This window comes from Perna viridis, chromosome 3 (genome assembly GCF_037379345.1).
Source record: "Perna viridis isolate PV_CMFRI_1.1 ecotype Kerala chromosome 3, ASM3737934v1, whole genome shotgun sequence".
NCBI classification, from domain to species: domain Eukaryota; kingdom Metazoa; phylum Mollusca; class Bivalvia; order Mytilida; family Mytilidae; genus Perna; species Perna viridis.
The window spans coordinates 18,192,884-18,216,448 of record NC_142447.1 but is presented as its reverse complement, the minus strand read 5'-3'; the positions used below and the strand labels follow the sequence as shown (position 1 = coordinate 18,216,448).

The following is a 23,565-nucleotide window of genomic DNA, read 5'->3' as shown; positions in this document are numbered from 1 at the left end:
GTTACTATAGCATATATAGACAAGAAAAAAACATTTTCTGTTCGGTGGGTTTTTTTAGAATTGTGAATCACCTCTGTTATAGACAGTTTTTATAAGGACAAATACTCAAGTTTTAAAGAGAAGAACGTTAGAAGCAATATTACATTAAAATTGAGAGGATAGTGTTCAAAGATAAGGTACAAAGTAAAACATCAACCTCTAACTTTGGTAAGGTAAATATGGTTACATATTTTCTTAATGGCCTACGTAAGTGAGATGGACAGACTAACGGACTGACGTCTAGCTATATTCCGTCGCAACGTCGCTCAATGTTCGCCAGCGAAACTGCATTTCGTGTGCTTTTATTTCATACTTAGATATTAGGAATATGTATATATTTTCCCTCTTCTCTCACCAGGAAGTGAAAATAAAATGTACTAATAGTTACATCCTTAACAAAAAAGGTATGTAGGTCTGGGATTTTATTTTCTCTTTTGATTTTCAGAAAACAACAAACAGTTTAAATGTGTATAGGACAGTAACGCTTTAAGTGTAAGTACAATATTTTAAAACAAATTTTAAATCCGATTGCAAAAGTACCAGTCCACATAAATTTCAGACACTGCCAATGGTAGAGGTGACTAATGGCGAAGAAAATAAAACACGGAACAAAATTCCTTTCGGTCTACATGAGCTAAACATTCACATAACAAAAGTCCTACCTTTATACAAAGCTATGAACTGGAGTAAAATCATACATTCATCTCCCTCTAAAATCAACTGGGCAGAGTTTCTGTCGAAATAGATAGATAGGACTTGCCATGTACAACAACCTTGGCATAGAATTAGGGTTTCAGTAGGTATGAAAGCAGATTTAGAGATTTGGTTAAAATTTTTGGGCGGGTACAACAGGATTTCAGTTATGATCGATCAATTCTGGACGTCTAATGAGGTTATTGATCTATACCCCGGAAGTGCAGGGAGAAGAAATAAAGGTTTTGGGATTTATTTTAAGGGAAAATGGGTTCATGTTCAGTTGCCTAGTGATTGGGAGCACAAAAGTCTTTTGTCAGACATTACATTCCCGGAGTTATTTCCGGTAGTTGTTGCCTTGCATATTTTGGCCGAATACTTAGTTTACAAAAAAATTATGTTTTTCATTGATAACAAGCTATTGTTACTATTCTGAACGTCTAATACGTTACACAGAGATATGGGTCTTGTGAGGAAATTGGTTTTAGTTTTATTGCAGAAGAATATATTATTAAATGCTCGTCATTTGAGTTCAGCTGAAAAAAGCATAGCCGATGCATTATCTCGTTGTAATTTTCAGAGATTTAGCCCCTTTGGCCGACGCAGATCCAGAAATTCCAGACCATCTTTGGCAGATATAGCACAAGTAACTCGTAGTTAAATTTCGAAGTCGTTAGCTCTTAATACCTGGAAAAGTTACGATGTAGCAGTAGCGTTCTTTACGGTCTTTCTATAACATGGCCCGTGGTAGTTGACCTACTTCTTAACAACATCCCATACTTATCTAATATCTCCTTTGCCACTTCAACCATTTCAACTTACATTGCAGGTATTATTAATCCGGCATAATGTATTTTTCTTCCTTCTCTTGTTTTTCATGAACTCTAACAGAATTGATCATGACAACTTGCCAAAGGGAAATTTGTTTATTGACATTATATTTTTATTCATGATGCATTCATATGTCCGGTGTTCATTGTACAAGATGATAATATTTGATTACAAATATATGCATTTAAGATATTGGATAAATAAAACTTTCATTTGTCATTGATAAAGCCAAAACAAAGCCGGTTTACCTTTAATGACGACGAGTGCAACGAAAAATATTCCATGTTTTGTGGTGATCTTCTTTAGAGTGAGGGAAATACAATTTCTGACTTTGGATTTAACTTAAATATGGTAAAATAGTAATAGAAATTTAATATGTATATGGTCATATCTTTGCAAGTGCAAGGCATTTCAATTCATTATTCCATATCAGAAATTTCCGAAGAAGAAATAAAGGGAATCAGGATTTGAATGGTAATCAAATCTAGACATAGACTAGACAAGAACAAAAGATACACAAATCAAAAACATGAAAAACAAATCAAAATAATGCGCACAAAAGTAAATGAGCTACCCTGATTCCTTTCATACTGGGAGCATGGAACGGTATGGTAAGAATAAACAGCGATCGATTTTGTAATTTTGACCTTTACGCAAATAGAGTTTCAGCAATAAACGTTTGTTGGCCAGTCTGTCAGACCACCTGTCCCGTTGGTTTCGCACACTTTCGTAACATATTTCGCAGCTTATACTGGAGGCAAACAAATAGTGTTTGTATATGAGCCTTAACGGCGGTGCTTAATGCGCGGCTATTATATAAGTACATACAAAAATTTAATTTACGTAATTTGAATTTTAACTCTAACAAATAGGCTTCTGAAACAGGGTTATATTGCTACAAGATTAAAGTCATCACTACAGAAGTTTTATGGTCGTCATCATGATCTCGTGGATGGTTTATGGTGCATCTGGTCCATGCTCCTAGTTATTAGTGGAGTCAGAGTTGCTCATTTGCTTTTGTTACTTTGTATGTATGATTTCAGTTACTTTATGTTCTTTGGTGTGTACGTCTGTTTTCCATGTCTGGTCTTTGTCCCTGGATTACATTCTTTTGATTACCGCTATAACCTTGGTTCCATTGATTACTCTTTCATCAGTTTTTCTCTAGCCATTTTCCAATTTTCCAATTGTTTTTTCTACCACTTCTATTCTTCTTGAAGGTACATGCCATCGTAGAGACATAGAGACATATTGAGAGAAAAATTCAGCCGAAATCATTTTTTTTGGGAAATTTTACATTAGTAACTAGACATATAAATAGCTGTAAAATGGAAAATTAAACAGCAGAACAATGTGACTCCAGTTTTATACTTCATAATGTTTTGTTGGCTTCGGAGAGAAAGTTATACTTTTTTTCTCAAGGTTGATTGTTTTGGATTCTGTTCCATTTCTCTTTTTTTTCAGAATTATGTCACTGACAAGTAAAAGTCAGCTTTATTGTAGCCTTTGTGCTGAAGATCGTGAGAATGGGTTGGCAACGATATGGTGTCCTAGTTGTCACGACCCTTTATGTTCAAACTGCAGCAAGCACCATAGACGGTCTAAATACACCAAACATCATGCTGTTGTGTCAGTTGAAGATTACGAAAAATTTCCAAACATTTTAAAATCACAACCATCTTCATGTCGTGAACATGAATGTTCGTTTGATTTTTACTGCAGAAAGCATGAAATTCCTTGCTGTGTGAATTGTCTGTCGGAGAATCACTCTCCTTGTTGTTCATCTAGAGATATTGTGTCTCTTGCCAATATCATCGGAAATTTTAATTCATCAGAAAGGCTTGAAACAATTGACACATTTTTTAAGTGTATCATTTAGGATTATCACGCCTTAGACGTCCACTTTAAATCTTGCCTCACCGACATAGAACATCAAATTTGTGACTGTTTGTGTAATTTTAAAGCAATGAGATCAAATATTGAGGAATACCTTACTTCGCTTGAAAGCTATATTCAAAAGCGTTTACACAATGAAGAGTCTAAAATAAAACGTCGAGTCGAATCTCTTCGAAGTAATTTGTGTTTACAGAAAGATTCAGCCGAAAAAATGTCACAGGAGTTGACCTTGATTAGGGATGTTGCAACCGAACACCAAATCGTTTTTGCACTACCAGAACTAGAAAAAGCTCTTAATATACATAAAGAGAAGATCAATTTGTTGACAAACGGAAATGAAATTTCAAAACAAAAATTATCATTAAAAATTCCGGAAATGGAAAATATTAAGAAACATCTATTCTATGTCTTGTGTAATTTATCAATAACAGATTTTCCGTTTGACGTCACACTAAAAGTACCAAGACAAAATAAATTACAGCAGCGGATGACTCCAATAATCCCAATGGCTGGTAATAGTCTTAATGGAATATTTCTAAAACTTAATCAAAAGATCAATTTAAAACACAATATAGGAGGCAATGTTGAAGGCTGTGCCATCTCACCCATGGGAAATGTGTATATGACTTGTTCTAAGACCAGAACTCTTTATATGTACGTAATCAGAAGCAAAACATTTCGAAAAATTTCGAAAATTCGACATGAGCCTTTTGGAGTTGCTGTTTCGTCTGATGGAAATCGTATATTCATTAGTTCGAACACTGACAATGTTACATCAATCGACATTTCTGTTGGAGGAAATGAGACTACCATATCTATGAAATGCAACGATGTCGATTATTTAGATGGTAACATTTTCGGTTCTTCTTATGCGTTGAGAAAGATCTTCTGGGGAAAACCCGAAAATCCAACCACAAATGAAATTCCTGTAGATATGGATTTATACAGCATAACTGCCAACCGTTCTGCAATATGCTGTACGAACTTCAAGGACAACACAGCTGTTAGCTTTGGATATGATGGCAGATGTAAATGGCAATATAAGAACTTCAAATTAAAGTCTCCTATAGGAATAACCTCTACTTCATCGGGAGTCGTTTTCGTAACCTGCAAGTCGAGCGATAATGTTCATGCTATTTCAGCAGATGGTAAAGATCATCGAATAATCTTAAGCCAGACAGACGGCATGGATTGTCCTAGAGCTATCAATTTTCATAGGGAAAGGAATCATTTAGTAGTCATTAACGAATACAAGGCAGAAATGTTTTTGTATGACGTTGTGCTGTGAAAGGGAAACTATTTCGCTATGTTGTTAAAGATTAAAGTTCATTTTATTTTTGTCTTTAAGTGAAATGAATTTAGCTGGTTATTTACTTAAAAAGAGAGCATGCTATATTGATTGCCTTAATCATGTTTATCACGAAACCGTATAGGAAGTATCACAGATAAAATTAATATTACATGTCAAATCTGTATCACATGACATATCAACCCGAGATCTCTTAATGCAGATGTGATGCAGATGTGATACAGATTCGATATGTCATATCCTTTAATCTAAGTTTTGGCTCTATAGATAGCGTAATACCGTTAAACAGTCCTTGTTTCGAGGATTTTTTACATCGCATCCACTCCAAATACATATGTAACTTGAGATAAAGGATACTACTGACACTGTGAAGTCAGCCTCATATCTTGACCTTCACATGGTAAAGAAAAACTATTGACAAAACGATACGATAAACGCGATGACTTTTCATTCCGTATTGTCAACTTTCCTTTCATCTGTGGCAACATCTATTCAGCACCGGCGTGTGGAGTTTTCATATCACAACTCATACGTTATGCCAGACCTTGCCGTAACTACGCAGAATTTTGTATCACGCTAGACTTCTTACAATTAGGCTTCTGGAATAGTGTTATGTTGCTACAAGATTGTAGTCATCGCTACAGAAGTTTTATGGTCGTCATCATGACCAGAACGACCGTTACGGTGTATTGTAAAAGAACCAACATGTTTTACTAAAGCTGCTAAACCACCCCTTATTGATGTAATACTTACAAATAGTAAACAATTTTTACAGAACATGCATATGATCAATTTTAACTGTGGATTAAGTGATGGCACACATCCCAGTTGCTCTGAGGGCAGAGCGCCCTAGCCCCCGGCTAGGCTTCTGAGCACTATTTAGTCGCCTTTTACGACAAGCTTAGCACTGCTGCAGGCCTATTCTTTTAACATCCGGACCTACACGGGGCTCCATAATTTTATAGGCATAAAAGAAAGGACAATATACCAGCTATGACAAGATCTCATAAATTATATAGAAGCTTTAAACATTGCAACCATAATGCTTCCTTACTAGACCTATAAAATGCTAACATAAGAGAAAAAAATCAAAACAAGGACATAAACAAAGCTTATGATATTTTTGAACACGAATTGGTCAAAGCTGTAAACAAACATCAAAACAAGGACATAAACAAAGCTTATGATATTTTTGAACACGAATTGGTCAAAGCTGTAAACAAACATCAAAACAAGGACATAAACAAAGCTTATGATATTTTAGAACACGAATTGGTCAGAGCTGTAGACAAACATCAAAACAAGGACATAAACTAAGCTTATGATATTTTAGAACACGAATTGGTCAAAGCTGTAGACAAACATCAAAACAAGGACATGAACAAAGCTTATGATATTTTAGAACACGGATTGGTCAGAGCTGTAGACAAACATCAAAACAAGGACATAAACAAAGCTTATGATATTTTAGAACACGAATTGGTCAGAGCTGTAGACAAACATCAAAACAAGGACATAAACTAAGCTTATGATATTTTAGAACACGAATTGGTCAAAGCTGTAAACAAACATCAAAACAAGGACATAAACTAAGCTTATGATATTTTAGAACACGAATTGGTCAAAGCTGTAAACAAACATCAAAACAAGGACATAAACAAAGCTTATGATATTTTAGAACACGAATTGGTCAAAGCTGTAAACAAACATCAAAACAAGGACATAAACTAAGCTTATGATATTTTAGAACACGAATTGGTCAAAGCTGTAAACAAACATCAAAACAAGGACATAAACAAAGCTTATGATATTTTTGAACACGAATTGGTCAAAGCTGTAAACAAACATCAAAACAAGGACATAAACAAAGCTTATGATATTTTAGAACACGAATTGGTCAAAGCTGTAAACAAACATCAAAACAAGGACATAAACAAAGCTTATGATATTTTTGAACACGAATTGGTCAAAGCTGTTGACAAATATTAAAACAAGGACATAAACAAAGCTTATGATATTTTAGAACACGAATTGGTCAAAGCTGTAGACAAACATCAAAACAAGGACATAAACAAAGCTTATGATATTTTAGAACACGAATTGGTCAGAGCTGTAGACAAACATATACCAATGAAATAAAGAAAAACAACATACAAGACTGCACCATTCATGAATAAAAATTTTTGTCATGCCATCTACGAAAAGAAAATGCTACACAATAAATACATCAAATTTAAAACCAAAAAGAACTTGGAAAACTATCGCCAGCAAGAAATTATGTAAATAATTTTAAAAAGTCATCAATAAGAAATTGTTTTATTGAAAAGTGTGTTGGTGGGCCAAAACAAAAAGATCTTTGGCCCACAATTAAGCCACTTCTAACCAACAAAGGCAGCCATTTTGATACAAATGTTGTACTTTGTGACAATAAGGAGAATATAATTAAAGATCAGACCATAGTAGTAGAATATTTTTTTTGTAAATGTAGCTCGAGATATTGGTATAAGCAGCTGTAAGATAGACCAAGATCATTCAATGGTCAGTAGTATATATGACAATTGTAAACAAGAATGTAAATTGTATTTTCATGATATTGCTAATGATTTTGTAGAGAAACAAATAAATAAAATCAAAGTCAACAAAGCCACTGGCAAAGATGGTATTTTAGTAAAGATTTTAAAACCAACTAAGCCTGTTATTGTGGAACCCATTACAGTTATGATAAATACGTATTTTGAAGAAGTTTTTTTTTAAATAAGTTAAAGGAAGCTCAGGTAGTGCCCCTCCATAAAAAGAACAGTCAGTTGGAGGTGGGAAATTAAGGCCTGTCAGTATACTGCCAGTGGTATCGAAGTTGTTTGAGAGGGCCATATACCAGCAGCTCATAGACTTTTTTGAAAACTTTTTTTCATGCGTCATTGCCTGATTTTAGACCGGTGTATGGCTGTAATACAGCACTCTTAAAAATAGGACTGGAAACAAGCAATTGATAAAAACCTCTATGTTGCTGCTGTGCTTATGGATCTGTCGAAAGCCTTCGATTGCCTCCCACATGATCTTTTATTAATAGAACTACAAGCATATGGGCTGTCTTCAAGTGCTTTAAGGCTTGTTTCAAGTTATTTATCAGAACGAAAACAATGTGTAAAATTCTAGTACGTGGAAAGATATCTAAAAAGGAGTAGCCCAAGAGTCTATACTAGGACAGGTATTATTCAATATATTTTTAATGACATTTTTAATTTTGTGAATGAAAGTACCTTGTATAATTATGCAGATGATGATACTTTGTCACAATCATGAAAAGACTTGGAAGGATTAGTCAAAACTCTAGAAAAGGAAAGTAAAATTTTGAACTCCTGGGTGTGACAATAGGCAATCAACTTAAATTGATAATTTATAAAATTAATTGATAAACATATATCTGAAATATGTAAAAAAAAAAGCTTCAAGGCAGCTGAATGTACTGAAACATATTGAGGAAACATTTAACAAAATTGGAAAGGCTAACTATCTACTATTCTTTCATCATGTCAAATTTTAAATAGTGTCCAGTTATTTGGCATTTCTGTGGAGAGGTAAATACTAAAAAAATGGAAAAAAATCCAGAACGCACCTTGAGATTTATTTACGAAGACTATAACAGCTCTTATGAAATTTTACTTCAGAAACTTGGTCTATCAGCATTATAAATAAGGAGATTACGAACAACGGCTACAGAGGTTTTTAAATTACTATCCAAATTTAGAAAGGAAAATACAGTAGAAATACTCCAGGTAAAAACAACAAAATTTGGGCTACATTCATTCAGATATGGAGGAGCCTCATTATGGAATGAACTGCCTTACAATATCCGGAAAGGAATCAGCCTTGTACAATTCAAGAGTTTAATTAATAACTGGAATTGAGCTTTTGCAAATGTGGCTCTTGCTGATCTTGAAAATTTTGCTCAATCATCTGTATTCTTATAGCTTAGCTTTATCTATAGTATGTTTTTACCATTCATTTTACTCAATATTTTATTTATATAATCAGAACTCATTTTAAGCTTTTAGCTTGCTTATTTAGTTGTTTTGTTATGCGAGTCGGAACAAAAGCTCAATAGAGCTCACGTTTTTTGTAATGTGCGTCTGACTATAAATTAAAATTTCTGTTCTGTTTGTATCCATCTGCACCATGAAAACTGATTTGTTCAGTGTTGTAGCATAAATAAAAAATACTACAATTTTTTTATAGGTCATTATATTATAGAGTATTTCATCCCTCAAACTTGGTAGTACCTAAAAAATGCAACGTTATATGAAATATGTAATAAGGACCCTACACAAGCCAAAATTATACTTTCTGGTGGATAAAAGAAGAATCATAACATGAAAAGTTGAAAGAAATATCTTTATTTTAAGTTGTGGAATGGGAGAATAGTACCTAAGCAACATGAAAATATAAAAAATGGAACAAAAATAAGACAAATGTTAATTTCAGATCATTTTTTATATCATCCCATATTGAGTGTAGGGAGTAATTAAGAAATGCTGACTCAGCAAAATTTCATGAATCTACTGAACAAACAATCATAATATTTGTGTATTTCAACTATCAAGATTGAATTCTTCAAACTACAGAAAGAACTGGAAAAAAATCTGGGACATAAATTTCCTCATTTTTGCCAAATATCAGTATAGGTAGAATGAAACTATTTATTTCCCAAATGTAACAATAGTGAAACTTCGGAAAAATTCACCCCTTTAAAACAATGAAGGAGCTATAAACTGACTTTTTTCCAGTCATATCTTAATTTTTCTAACTAAATATGTGAGCAAAGTCAGAGCATGATAGTTCCATACTTCTGCTATTTAATTTTTTAAAAATCTTAATATTTATAAAAAATGGTTTTCCAAAAATATAATACAATTTTTAAAAAGAATAACAATGTTAGCATCTGGAATTCATGAAACTTTTTGGATTTCACCACAATTTGTCCAATCACAGTGTCTGGGAGTATTTACTTAAATAGGGTACACAAAAGGCCAACCTAAAATAATGAGAGTAATCAAGGGAACCAAGGTTATAGCAGTAATCAAAAGAATGTAATCCAGGGACAAAGACCAGACATACACAACAAAGAACATAAAGTAACTAAAATCATACATACAAAGTAACAAAAGCAAATGAGCAACTTGGACTTCACTAAAAACTGGGAGCATGGACCAGGTGCACCGGTAGGGTGGAGAAATAGTATCTACCTGTAGGCTTATGATATTGGGTATGCAATACTGCCAGAGGTTGCAATATAGGGTATTGGATATTGGCTCAAGGATGCCTAGTAGGGGGAAAATATAGGATCTCAACAATCACTTATAATGCCTGTACAAAAAAACATATATTTTTTTTATCTAATTACCGGTAAAACAACTATGTATTTGTATGATTTTTAATTTGGTATTTTTTGTTTTGTTTTCTTCTTCTATATTTTGGTCCTTTAGTTCTTTTTTAATGTGATTACTTTTATGTATATTTACTTGTTCAATCTTTACTTGTTAAATTTTCATTTTGCAGCTATGGAAACTCCTCAGATGTTCGTTAAGACACAGTTCAAAAGTATGAAATTGTTGGTTTTGGGTTAACTGCATACAAGTGTACTTATAGTATTTTATTTGGATCGTGTTGACAATAGTTAGAAATATCAGCACTTCATTAACAATATAAATTTTATTGTCATGGTAAAGAACAATGAATAATTTTACTAAAAAAATAAAAGAATGTAAACTAAATGAATATCACAGACAAAGGATATAAAAGACAATAAATATAGCAATGTGAGGACGGAACAACAATATGTTTAAAATAATGAAAAAATATTTTTTGACCAAAAAAAGCCAATAACCACTTTCCTGTCTGGTGTAAAGTTTAAGACAGCAATGAATAATATGTTAACCCATCCCTTTGAAATCACAATTTATTTTGGCTTCTATGAAATTTTACAATTTGATTTTTATGTCTGAATGAAAATATATCACCATATTAAAGCATGTTGTGGACTTCTGTGGAAATGAAACAGTAAAATGTAAAGCTTAGAATTAATGAGGTAATTTCATAGCTGAATTTAGGCACAGGCAATTTGATTTTCTAAGGTGGGGTTTTGGAATGGTTGGAATTTATCAGAGAAAAATTCTGGCTCTGGTTTTGGCCAAAAAATAAGTTGGCTTGCATATGGAGTAAACAAAAAAATCAGATCAACTTTTTTGTCCATTGGAAAAACTAATTTTATCAATAAATTTTACTGTATTGATCAAAAACATAACGGTAATCTAAGTTGCAAAGTGGGCAAATTAAATTTTCTAGCCTGCATGAATTTTTGTTCGAAAAATCAATGTTGTTCCATAATACATTTTTAAATATTTCAATGAATTTGATATGCTATTTATCGAAACTAGTAAAAAAAAACATGACAATGCAAAAATAGAAGATATGAAATGATTTTTCAAGTCAAGTCCATGATGCAAAGATCTAGAAGCCAATGATTTTTTTTTTGGCATTTGTGTAAAAAAAGAAATTATGGTGTTACCAACTTCCGAGGTGGCAAATATTGCTAAAACTATCATAGCTCAAAAAACTATAAAAAAAGGTCTTTTCAACTCATTATCTAGAAGAATATGGAAAATGAAAAAAATATGAAGCATAGCACGTTTTCATGTTCACATATCTTTTATGTACAAAATTACATTGATATATTTAAGAAAAAAAATGAAATAAAAAGGAATTCATATCTAACGTATTTGTTTTTAAGGTATTAACAATTAGACAACATTTTAACAACAGAAGAGATCACAATACAGTTGTGCAATATTTTTTACAACTCTACTTTATCACTTTTGAATCAAAAGTATGATTACAATACAATTTTTTTTACTTAAAATACACCACAAAGCCCTGAGATTGCAATCATCATGAAAAATATACATAAAAAAAAACAGGCATAAATCAATGGCCACATAGGCAAAATCATTTCACAAAACTTTCATCTCAACCAAACAAGCAGAATATTTCACATGAAACTAGATTTTACATGATACATCAGGTGGCATGAATTTCACATGAAAATTACATGAATTTCATGTAAAACTTAATTGACATGAATTTCACATGAACAATGTTTGCATGTGTAGAAAAAAAAACATGAGCAAAGTGTATCTTCTTTTTGTCCTTCCTATTATTTGATGTTGAGCAAAAATAGTTAAGAAAAGAATTTTGATTATGAAGTGATATATTTGAACAATTTGATGCATGTATTAAATTACCAACGATATTAGCCAGAGTGTCTTATTTGTCAACACAGTGTGCAATCGTTCTAACCTCTTTCTCTTCAATAAGGAGGTCTTCAAGTAATAAAATTTGATCATGCTGCAAATTTACAAAAAGAAAAAGACTCCCTAATACCTCTAAATTGAGGTCCCTGAAATACAGAAAGAAGTTGCAAATCCATCTTCTTGGAAAAAATTACAATGTTATGAACTCAATTTAAAGGAAAAAACATAATATAATGTTGTCCAATCAGAAATGACATTACATAAAAATAAGTTAAAATGTTTCATAAATGAAATATCATGTAAGTATAAACTAAAACTACAAGAGTTCGTCACTATCATAATCAGGTGAATGACCTCGCCATCCTTCACGAGGCTCCTGAGGATAAACACTTCCAGATGATTTTCTTCCTTTCTTCTTTCCCTTGGATTTACTAACCCCAGACATTGGCCTCATAGTATCCCCTAGAGATGATCTAGATTGAGGTCTTCTTTGGTAGTAATCTAAAAAAGAAATAACAGAAATAAATGTATATTTAGGATAATTTTTTGGATAGTCATGTGTTAAATCTTCAATCATTCTTGGGATGAAAAATGATATGTTGCTTAATACAGAGTTTTACATCATTCCTGAATTATTCAAGAGTGTTTTATGATTACAAAATTTTGACAAATGGTGTATGTCATGAAATAAAACTATTTACATTTGAAAAGCATTCTACGCTAATATATTGGCAATCATTTCTAAAGAATTTTAATTTCCTCAAAATATCAAAATTTCAGACCTTACTGGCTGTTTACATAAACAATTCTAGCAAAATGTGACATGTAAGAGTGATAAAGTGAGCAATAACTCCAAAAAAAAAAAAAAATGTGACCAATGACAATTTCAGGGTGTCAACTGCTATGTAAAGCTAAATTAATGATTTAACTGCTGGCTACAGCATGCAATTTACCTGAATCTTCATCTTCCTCATTCAGTTCTGTTTTTGCTCGTTGCAGTCCCTGGCGCAATTCCTTCCCTAATCTTTTGGCAGCCTTCTGATTTCCTCCAGTATCTGTAAACAAATAATTAGATACAAAAAATATTGATTGTATCTAATGAAAATGTAGAATGTTGAAAAGAATAGGACATAGTTTCACTTCATTAATTTTGGGGCCTTTTACAGCTTGCTTTATGGTATGGGTTTCACTCATCATTGAAGACCATGTGACCTGTAGAAGTTTAATTGTTAGTTGCTTGGCTTTTGGTGGATGACTGTCTCATTGGCAATCATACCACACCTCCTATTTTTATATACAGAGTACAGGGACTTCCACTTAAGTTTAAGATAATTCCGATAAGGTGTGACGTGAAAAAAACCCACCCCTTTTTTTTTAAGAGAAGTTCAGCAGCTTCTTCACAAAAAATTGAATATATTCACTTAAAAATATACAGACCATCTGACCATCATAGCAAACACTTGCACTTATATCAGTTTGAAGAAGTTTTGAGATAAGATAAGAATGTGGAAAACATCCCTTTTTTGAGTGAAATAAGTTCCATTACGCACGAATGGAAATTCAGTTTTCACTAAAAAGTAAACATACTTTGAGACAATCATAATTAACAAGAACCGATGTGCAATGTTCTGGACCATATCCACACACTTTGAAAAGGAGGAGTGCCAGCCTAGGTTTCTCAGAAAAAGAGGGTGCTAGGACAATATTTGGCATTTATTTTGTCAATTTTACACATGAAAATAACAAATTTCCAATAAAAAGGGGAGTACCAACCCCCTGCATCCCCCTCTGGATCCGCCATTGTATTTGCCATAATTTCAATATGAGGATTTTGAATTATTTTGTGACATGTAAACACATATGGACAGAGAGACAGTTAAACAACAGACTGACAGACAGACATTTATACACCATAATATATCTGTCTTAAAATAGGGCTTTTAAAATTGTTCTGGCTGTAAATATAGAGTAATAGGTATTTCTACATTGCTCATTTACTTTTGTTACTTTGTATGTATTATTTTGGTTATTTCGTGTTCTTTGTTGTGTATGTCTGTTTTTCATGTCTGGTTTGTTTCTGGATTACATTCATTTGATTTCTGCTAGAATTTTAGTTCCCTTGAATACTCTTGCTTAGAATTAAAGGCAGACTTACCTTTAATGGCAGTATCTACAGCATCAGCTAATTCTTTCTTTGACAAGTCTGTAGCTGCTGCTAACTGATTTAGGAACTGTTTCTTTTGTTCCTGAAAATGTTGATCAAAATCAATGCTTAATCATTCAGTCAAAATCCCTTTTATTTTAATTATGAGAGAATGCTCAAATTGAAGCAAGTAATTTTTTTTATGAAAATGTGAAAAGTTGGCTTCATGTATAAAACCACATACCAATAATGAAGTAAATATTAAAATAACCAACTCACCTTCAACTCATTCTGTAATGTGACTTCCATCTCTCTATTTAGAGCCTCTTTGCTCTTTTCCAACTCTGCTTTCATTTCAGTATCCAACTCATCTTTCTCTCTCTTAAATTGCTGATCTAAATAACTCAGTTTCAGGAGGGCTGCAGCTTGTCTAAAATTTATTAGAAATGTAAGAAAAAGGTAAGTTGGGGTGCACATGTGACCATACATTTCACTGCTCTAAATGATTTCATGGAATTCACATAATCTCTTTGTATTTCTATGATATTTGTTAACTTCATAAAAAACCAACAACAAAAACAAAAAACAAAAATGTTATCCCTAATATTTTCTAATCATTTAAGAATGATTGAAATTGATAAAATTAAGATCACTGAGGGCAAGATAGATTATTATAGATATACCTTTTTCCTATTAATTAAAAAAAAAAACCTTTTTTCTATTAATTACAAAAAAAGACAAACAAAAATAGTTTTATGTAACATGGACAAAGTGTGATGGATGAAAGGCTCAAGTCTTGCAATCACTAATAATTTTTTTTCTTCAACTGAGGGTACTTAAAGCAACGAAGATGCTGAAAAAAATTTTAGCCTGTTTAATATTTTCCCACACTTTTCCATAAAAAATTCATTGAAAAATTACATCTGTGATAATGTTTTTAGGATGTTTTCATGAAACCTTATCTTTCTACTACTAGCAGTTATCTCTCTTACCCAGCTCCCCTCCTCTTGATAGATCCTGATTTTACTCTCTCCTTCTCCTCAAATCCTTCATCATTTAACTCCCTGTAAAAGAGTTTGTATCAAATTTGCACAAGTGTATTTCATATTAAAGTAAAAGTATTTCACATTCATTTATTAAATCTTTGTAGTTTTATAAGGGCTGTTCCAGTAAAACATATGAGGGACGGGGGAAGGCACTTTTATTCTTTGTATATGGATGGGTGTTCAGGTCTCTTGACAAAATACAAAGTTTAATACAAAACATCAATAGAGCTTCTAGACGTGGCTCCCTTGGTGAAAAAGTGTGTTCACCGGGCACCTCATATATTTTAACGGAACAACCGTAAAATCAAGTGAAAACTAGGGATTTCATTTGTAGGTGTTATATATTTACCTGAGTGTTCTACAAAACAAATCCTCATGAATTTAACATATTTGTTGGACTGCGTCATCAAAACCTAGGAAACAATAATTATTTTCATGGTAAATGCAAATTCTACATCCAAATACTTTCCAATAAAAATAATCTGTAACTAGAAGTCTTGAATAACATGCATAAAACTGTATTCTTGGACTATCAGATTTATTTTGGATTTTATTAAGGGAATGCAATGACCTATTATTAAGAGCTCGAACTATTAAATGGCAAATCCCCATTTTCACAATAAATTGGCGATCACATAATAATAACTTATTACTCACTGCTCCTTTGCGAGTTTTCTAGCTTGGACCCTATCCTGTATAACTTGTATCTGATGTTCACGTTTACTCTCGATCTGCTCATGAACGTACTCCACCTGATTTCTATGTTGCTGAAGTATCTGGTCAACAGCTGATACCTTAACTGTACCATCTGTCAATTTCTTCTCAAGTTGATCCTAAAATCATGGCATTAAAAACAACACTTAGAATGACAGGAAATATTTTACTTCAGTTTAAGTGGTTATTTGGAACAAATATTCCAGTCTTTAATAGTGTTTAAATGAGCTTGATTTTAAACCATATTTAATGTCTATTTTCTTTAAAAGACGGGGGTCATAATCCCAGACCACTCTGGCTTAAGTCCTAGTTGTAGGGTAAACTACAATTGATTTTTTTTCAAGGCAAAAGTGTTGTTACCCCTCCCCCCTAAAAAAAATAGGTTCTGTCACTACCATGGGAGAATACACTGTGACTGGCAAAATTAAAGGTCAATTTTGCATTTATTAGTGACTGGAAAAATTAATGCTCAATTTTTTTTTTCAAACTTTTTTGTTAATCTGACTCCTAGATTTAGAACAAGGTCAAATGAGGACTCAATGAATTTTAAATTGTAGTACAGATACCAAATTTCTACATTATTTTCATACTGCAGTGTCCAAAGCACTATACCTACTTATCATTCCTTTTTTTTTTTGACACTATAGAAAACCATTTTAAGAACCACTAATGTTTCAGTAGGAGTGCATTTTGTTTTAATAACCATCATTAAAATATCAATAGGATGTGATGCATTTGCTTCCATTTCCATACAGCTATTCAAGTCTTTTTTGAGTTTGTTGCCATTATCAATGTACAGTTGCACTAGTGCACACACACCCCAATTTGTTCAGTGTTTAATAATGACCAAAAAAATTTAAAAAAAAACACACAAACACATAAGTGTGCTTCTGTCTATATTGACAAACCAAGTTGCACAGAAAAGTTTTAAAATCAGGTTCCATCCAGACTTTTTTGAGTCATTGTCCCTTATGTGGAAGGATTAACAGAAGTATACCACCAATTACAGCTTGAAAAAGAATTCTTTAGGAGTTAATTTAGAGATGTGGGTTGAGATAGATTTTCATCAAAATGTATAACTCGTTACAATATCTGACTGAAGATACAAAAAGTAACATAAATACTTTTGTATAGATATAGAGATTAAGGACAAAGAGACAAACATAAATAATGTTTTAGTCAACACATGTCAGAAAACAGAAGAAAAAACACTGGTTTCAAAACATAAATAAATCTTAAAACTTGGGTCGGGTAAAAATATATAATGCATATAAAACATGTATTCAAGTAATGGTCAGTTGGTTTGTGACTTACCATCTCTTCCTGTAAAAAGTTGTTGTATACTTAAACAAATAAATGTTATGTGCAATTTTACTTGACATAATTAAGGTATAGTCATTCAAAGTTAATTTCTCATGCAGCACTGATGCCATTTTAATGAAAAAAAATAATAGGGTGGGGATACTTTTTTTTATCTGTATATCGCCAAAAAAATGTGATTGGATTATGAATCATGCAAACAAGGAAAAGGTCATTAGCCATAATTTTTGTCACTTTTCTAAACAACATGAAACTTTTCAGAAAGCTACAGTCATGATAAAATCCAAAAAAGAATTGAATCTAAGGTCAGAAAAATGTAAGGAACCCTTGTTCAGCTGAATTTTACTTTAAAATATTTTGCAGCAGTTTTAACAACTTATAAAACCAGACATTTTTTCCTCAGCATTCCAAACATTATGCATTTACTTAATACTTTATTTTAACATTCTGGATGAGGGAACAATATTAAGAAAGTGGGTAAAAATGTTGATTTTCAAGTTACAATCTTCTGCCTGATTCTTAGATGAGATTGTACTTCAACAAACAATCTGATCCAAGTATCAAATGAGTGCAACAGAAGTTGAAACATTTCTATATCATACCTGTAAACTCTGTAACTGTGTGTCTTGCTTGGACAATAAAGCTTGTCTTCTGGCAGCACCAATCTGTAATGGTATGAAACACCATTTTTGAAGGCATTGCAGCAATTCCAAAATAGAAAGATTCAGGGGTAAATCAAAAGTTTTGGGAAAGAGGTGTTTCCAGAAAAAGGAGAACTCCAGGCTATCATTTGCTCATTTTTGCCAGATAAAAATATTTTCCAACTAAAGGGGGAGGGGATTCTGACTCCTGGAATCCCCTCTGGATCTGTCACTGAGATTTGTGTACCATCTATCAATACTTTCTAAACTTAGTATAACTTAACACTTCTGCATTTGCTACTTAATGCCTTATTTGTTAAGTACCTCTTCATATAAGAATCGGGCAAAATGTGTATAAGGTGTGGCACATGAAGGAAAAAAAGAAATGCAGAGATTTTATTGCATTAACAAAGTAGTTATTCCCGATAGAGTACCTGAACCGATCAATCCAACAAAAATTGCGATCGGTCATCGATTGCAGATCAGTTTTTCAGTCAGTCATCGATCCGTCAAACCGATTCATTAAATGCTGATTGCATCACATGACCACAGCGAGGTCAACATATTTTATGGTTTTTGTTGTTTTCTTTGTAAATTTTACACACATTTACATGTAATAGATTTAAACATCAATTTATACTATTATTTTGCATTTCTTTTATTTTAAACAGATCTTACATCATTTTATATAACAAAACTGCAATCAGATTGGTCACCCGTCATCGATCCATCAGTCAACGGTCATCGTTCCGTCAAATCGTTGCGCGGATCGGTTCAAGGACTGTAACCTCCAGCAATAACCATCAAAGTTTTTGTAAAACTTGCCTTTTTAAGATTTTGGTAGGTTAAATTTAGTTGAAATGCACCATAGAAAAATTGTGGGAAAATTTTCCAGCACTTTTTCCTTATTAAAGCAGTCAAAAATATCTATGTAACAGCTGCTTCATGATAAATTTGATTAGCTTTTCACTTGTTTTCTAGATGTATTGAATATATTTGTGACAAAAAAAACAAATTGAGAATTATGATGTGCCACCCTTTGCCTGATTCTTATATAGTATGGTACTTAAACCTTTAATAACTTACCTCCAATTTTCCAATCAGTACACCTAATTCTTTTTCTTGTTGCTGTAGTAATGCCTCAGTTTCAGCAGCCATCTTTCTACGGAAAGCTAAAATTGCAGCGTCTTTTTCTTCGTTGATTTTTTCTTCTTCTGCTGCAAGTTCATCTTCCTAAAGTGTAGATTTAAACAGATTAACAATAAGGCTGTTTTATTAAAAATAATAAAAAAAACTAAATCATGCTGGGATGGCAATAGCAGTAAAAATAACGATGAAAATTCAACATTAGGATAAAAAATTTAATTTAGCATTTAGGTTATCATAGAATGCAACACATCAAATAGAGGTATACATATGCCTACAAAGATGACAAGTATGGTACACTTGGTATTGTTAGAAAAAAATTAAACTGTAACACACAACCAAAAGTCGCAGAAATTCTTGTCAGCCACATGACCAAGACAAGACAACTTTGCACATATTAATCTGGACACAATCATGAAGACTTATTATAATCTAAAGCTGGGATCTAAGGCTTTCTAATATTACAAAATAACTAAGTTCTAGCTTGTCAAAAGACATGAAAAGAAATAAACAGACATCTGCAGCATTAAAATTGTTTATAAAATAATTGACTGTTCATTATTCAGGTGTTAAGCCTAATGCACAGGTCTGTAATATGGAATAAAAACAAGGAATTGCATGTAGGTTTCAATATTGGACACTGAATAAACTTAAGAAAAATACGTTCTTATTTTCATAAATTGAAATTTCTCATTGTTGGGGAGAAACCCAGGGCATTTGTAAATCTCCAATTCTCAAGTATCATGAAGAACTATCAACAGTAAATTAAGACGAGTGCAGTAGAAGAGACAATACAGGAGAGACACAAATGACGAGATCTGGTTTTGGTCATATTTGAGACTGATACCTAAACAAGAGGCTCCCAGGAGCCTGAATCGTTCACCTGGTTTAAGTTTGTCTTTCAAAGACAATCAATTTAACAAGGAGTTGTCCAACAATTTTGACTCAAGAAGACTTTAGTAGGACTATCATGAGGATCATTTCAGCGATAGAGAGTTTCTTTCTATCTATCATAGTTTTCAAGATACTGGCTGAAAACCATAAAAATTCATCTTTGAAGGGCAATAACTCTTACAAGGAGTCACCTGACAAATTTGATCCCTGAAGACTCTTGAAGGCCTTATAATAAGGGTCATTTCAGCTATAGGAATAATTCTGCTAAACCTAACAGTTCTGGAGATATATGTGAAAAACTAGTCTGACCGCTATGTTTTATTTTTAGCAATGGTGGCCATTTTTTTTCTACAGACCATAAATCCCCATATCAGTTCTATGCATGATAACCCAAGGAAGGTTCATACCATGTTTGGTTCCAATTGGTCAAGTAGTGACAGAGGAGAAGATTTTTGAAAGAGATAACATTAAAAACACTTTCACACCATGTCAGAATTGGCTAAACCTAACCGTTTTGGAGATAAATGCCAAAAACTACTCTCTGACCTCTATGTTCTATTTTAGTTACAGTTTTTTAGTCAAAAATCCCCACATCAGTTCTATGCAGTACGTTCTGTATGTTTTTATATTGTACAGCGCTTAGAGTAATTCTTTATTAGATAAGCACTTTATAAATATTGTATTATAAATAATAAAATAAATAAAATGATACCCCAAGGAACATTCGTACCAAGTTTGGTTCCAACTGGTCAAGTAGTGTCAGAGGAGAAGATTTTTGAAAGAAATAATATTAAAAATAGCAAAAAATGCTGAAAAAGGGCAATAACTCCAACATGGTTTAACAGATTAAAATGAAAACTTGACCAAGGCTAGATCTCATCATGTTGAACACTTTAACTCGGTCAGAATTTGGCTAAACCTAACCATTTTGGAGATATATGTGAAAAACTACTCTCTGACTTCTATGTTCTATTTTTAGTAACGGTGGCCATGTTTTTTGATGGATCAAAATCCCCACATCAGTTCTATGCATGACAACCCAAGGAACATTCATACCAAGTTTGGTTCCAATTGGACAAGTAGTGTCAGAGGAGAAGAGTTTTGAACAATTGTTACTGACGACTGACGATGACGACGGATGCCAAGTGATGGCAATATCTCACCTGGCCTTTGGCAAGGTGAGCTCAAAAGGATAAGTTGGAACTTGTACATAATAGATCAAATACCACAGAAGAAGTGGAATTTGTGAAATCACAATATGTTGTAGTGTAGATTCTGTATCTTACCAATTGTTTTGTTAGTCTGTCATACTCCTCTTTATTCATCCTAGATTTACTGAGTAATTCATCTTCTCGTTTCTGTCGGATTTCTGCCAATTTAGTTCTCCTTTTAGCTAACCTTGCTTCCAAACTTTAAATAAAATTATTACAATTATATAAACATTATTTTCTACACATAGAATATAACTATCACATGTTATAATATGATTCTTGACCTTTGAAACTCAAATAATTTTCATTAAATTGCTACAGACATTCTACACAAACAGCTGCAACAGTTATTCCCGAATTAAAGTCACTAGTACGAAATAGCCTGAGAAAAAAAAAAAAACCTGGTGCACTCACAGGAAGCAATTTATCCTTCAACTGTTGAATTGATTGATTTATTGATTGGTTAGTTTTACAGTATATTCTTTGGTAGTTATTTGATCATACAATGGAAAAAACAATGCTGTGTACTAGTCTGACATCCTGATCCAGGTTTTAATGTGCTAGCTCACAGAAGCCTGCAGGTAGGTATATGTCATCTCACTGGACCGAGTATTCTGAATCTCAGCCAACCTGCATCTTGATTTGCGTCTCTATCAACCAGACACTGCCCAAGGTCCACTGAGACTGTTTAGGTTGAAATTCTCACCCTTTTTTTTGTTTTGACACTAGGTACTGCCCCAATACAACTGAGGTTGTCCTTAACTATTTAGGTAGAAATACTCACCCTTTCTCTTGTTTAAGTTTTGACATCTGTAACTGATTGTTCAGCACCTGCATGTTGTGTTCATGCTCTTTCATAATTTTCTTTTTGGCACTGAAAAAAATAAACAAAGTTGTACAAAATATTACAAAAAACAAAGGGAGAGAACTGGTTAAGTCAGGCTGTGAAGATGTCAATCTTTTGAACAATATTTGACCCCATTTCAGGATGTTCACTGCTTTCTAAGAATAACAAGGATTTCAAAGGGATGTGCAATATTCTAAGATCTTTCATGATACAACAATATAAGAAGAAAAAAATGGCAGCTCAGGGTGAATGTTTTTGAGATAAAAGCATTTGTAATATTGGTGGGAAAAGGACTTCTCTTGATTTTCCACAGGTTTTGTCTCAGTAAGAATTTTTGCCACATAAACCACTATTTAGAATTCAATAGCACTGCAAAATTCTCTTCTCAATATTCTCATAACATGCCATTTTCTACCTCATACAAGTTTTTTTCTATCAAAACTGAATGTTAAAAAAGTTTTTAATCCTCAAAACTTAAAAAAGGAAGAAGTGAAATTTTATTCAAACATATACCCTAAGTTAAACATTTTTATGATGTTTTTATTATTGCAAAAATTGGGATTGACTTAAAATTGCAATAATTAAATATTGCATTATGTCATTTTTATCATTTATTGTGTGTGAATTTTCTCACAATCACAAAATCACAAAATCACAATGATCAAAGCAAGCAAAACTCTCTGAAATTATAGTGATTTTTTTCTTTTTCATTTAAATGACTTAATGTGCTAAATCATGTAAACTACAAATACTAACTCTTCATTGAGTTCTAGACTGTTAGATAGTACTCTATTTATAGTAGTACTTTGTTGTTCCTTCAGTGTTTCTTGTTCCTGTGCTGCTTTTTGTTCCTCGTCATCTAAATGCTGTAAAAATATACATTAAAATTAGAGTTAACTGAAAAAGTCACATATATTGCCATGCAGCCAAATTTATAAAAAAGTCCTTAGAAATTTGTGGTTTTTTTTCTTGTGACTCAAGTACAAGTTGTTGGTTCATATGACTTAAAATTTGTAGATACAGTTAAACTAGTTTTTATTTAAAAACATTTTTAACGGGGGTTATTGTAGTTTGTAGGGATGCAGAGACTGGTACATCACAAACAATTGACGACTTTCACAATTGCCGTTTTAGGCTGACTCCGGTGGAAATTAGTTTACGGTTTTATATAGACAAAGGAAAAATATCTTATTCAAAGGCTACAAGAACAGCAATAGTTAAGTGTAAATACATTTCTGAACTTTAAAATATCTGAAATGCTTCCATTATATATGTATCATTTAAAAATTCCTTTTCAGAATGGAACTGAATGTGAAAGTCGTCTTTACCACATTTACAGTATTTTTTTAATGTTTAAAAGTATCTCACCATCATTTTTTGTTCCCATCTAGCCTGTAACATGGCTTTCATTCTGTTCTGTTCTTGAATCCTTGCATCTGGTTAGAGAGTAGAGAACATTACTATCATTAAACCATTACTCATTTTTTTTATTGCTACAACATGTTACTACATGTAAATATGGTAGACA

At 32.5% G+C, this 23,565-nt stretch overlaps 2 protein-coding genes and 1 long non-coding RNA gene across 4 annotated transcripts in view; 2 read left to right on the top strand and 1 right to left on the bottom strand.

Annotated features, from left to right (window-relative positions):
• The first annotated feature begins 174 nt into the window (after positions 1-174).
• On the top strand, positions 175-3,042 carry LOC148621282 (uncharacterized). Its single transcript, XR_015921141.1, has 4 exons — positions 175-531; positions 1,313-1,378; positions 1,792-1,914; positions 3,028-3,042. It is a non-coding gene; the product is annotated as an uncharacterized LOC148621282 (long non-coding RNA).
• Positions 3,043-3,384: 342 nt separating this feature from the next.
• Positions 3,385-4,816, top strand: LOC148621281 (uncharacterized). The gene has a single exon (XM_088575449.1). It carries the CDS (start codon positions 3,530-3,532, stop codon positions 4,745-4,747), a length of 1,218 nt encoding a protein of 405 aa, XP_088431575.1. The 5' UTR covers positions 3,385-3,529; the 3' UTR covers positions 4,748-4,816.
• A 5,646-nt stretch (positions 4,817-10,462) lies between these two features.
• Positions 10,463-23,565, bottom strand: part of LOC148621280 (uncharacterized) — a 35,413-nt gene continuing 22,310 nt past the window's right edge. For both annotated transcript variants that reach the window (XM_088575447.1, XM_088575448.1), the window contains 12 exons: positions 23,406-23,473; positions 22,794-22,903; positions 21,975-22,064; positions 21,266-21,389; positions 19,026-19,172; positions 17,901-17,963; positions 15,922-16,097; positions 15,211-15,282; positions 14,498-14,648; positions 14,231-14,321; positions 13,029-13,130; positions 10,463-12,576 (listed from right to left, as the gene is read on the bottom strand). In XM_088575447.1, the coding sequence (XP_088431573.1) occupies positions 12,392-12,576; positions 13,029-13,130; positions 14,231-14,321; positions 14,498-14,648; positions 15,211-15,282; positions 15,922-16,097; positions 17,901-17,963; positions 19,026-19,172; positions 21,266-21,389; positions 21,975-22,064; positions 22,794-22,903; positions 23,406-23,473 (1,379 nt within the window). In that variant the 3' untranslated portion in view covers positions 10,463-12,391. The remainder of the gene's footprint in view (positions 12,577-13,028; positions 13,131-14,230; positions 14,322-14,497; positions 14,649-15,210; positions 15,283-15,921; positions 16,098-17,900; positions 17,964-19,025; positions 19,173-21,265; positions 21,390-21,974; positions 22,065-22,793; positions 22,904-23,405; positions 23,474-23,565) is intronic.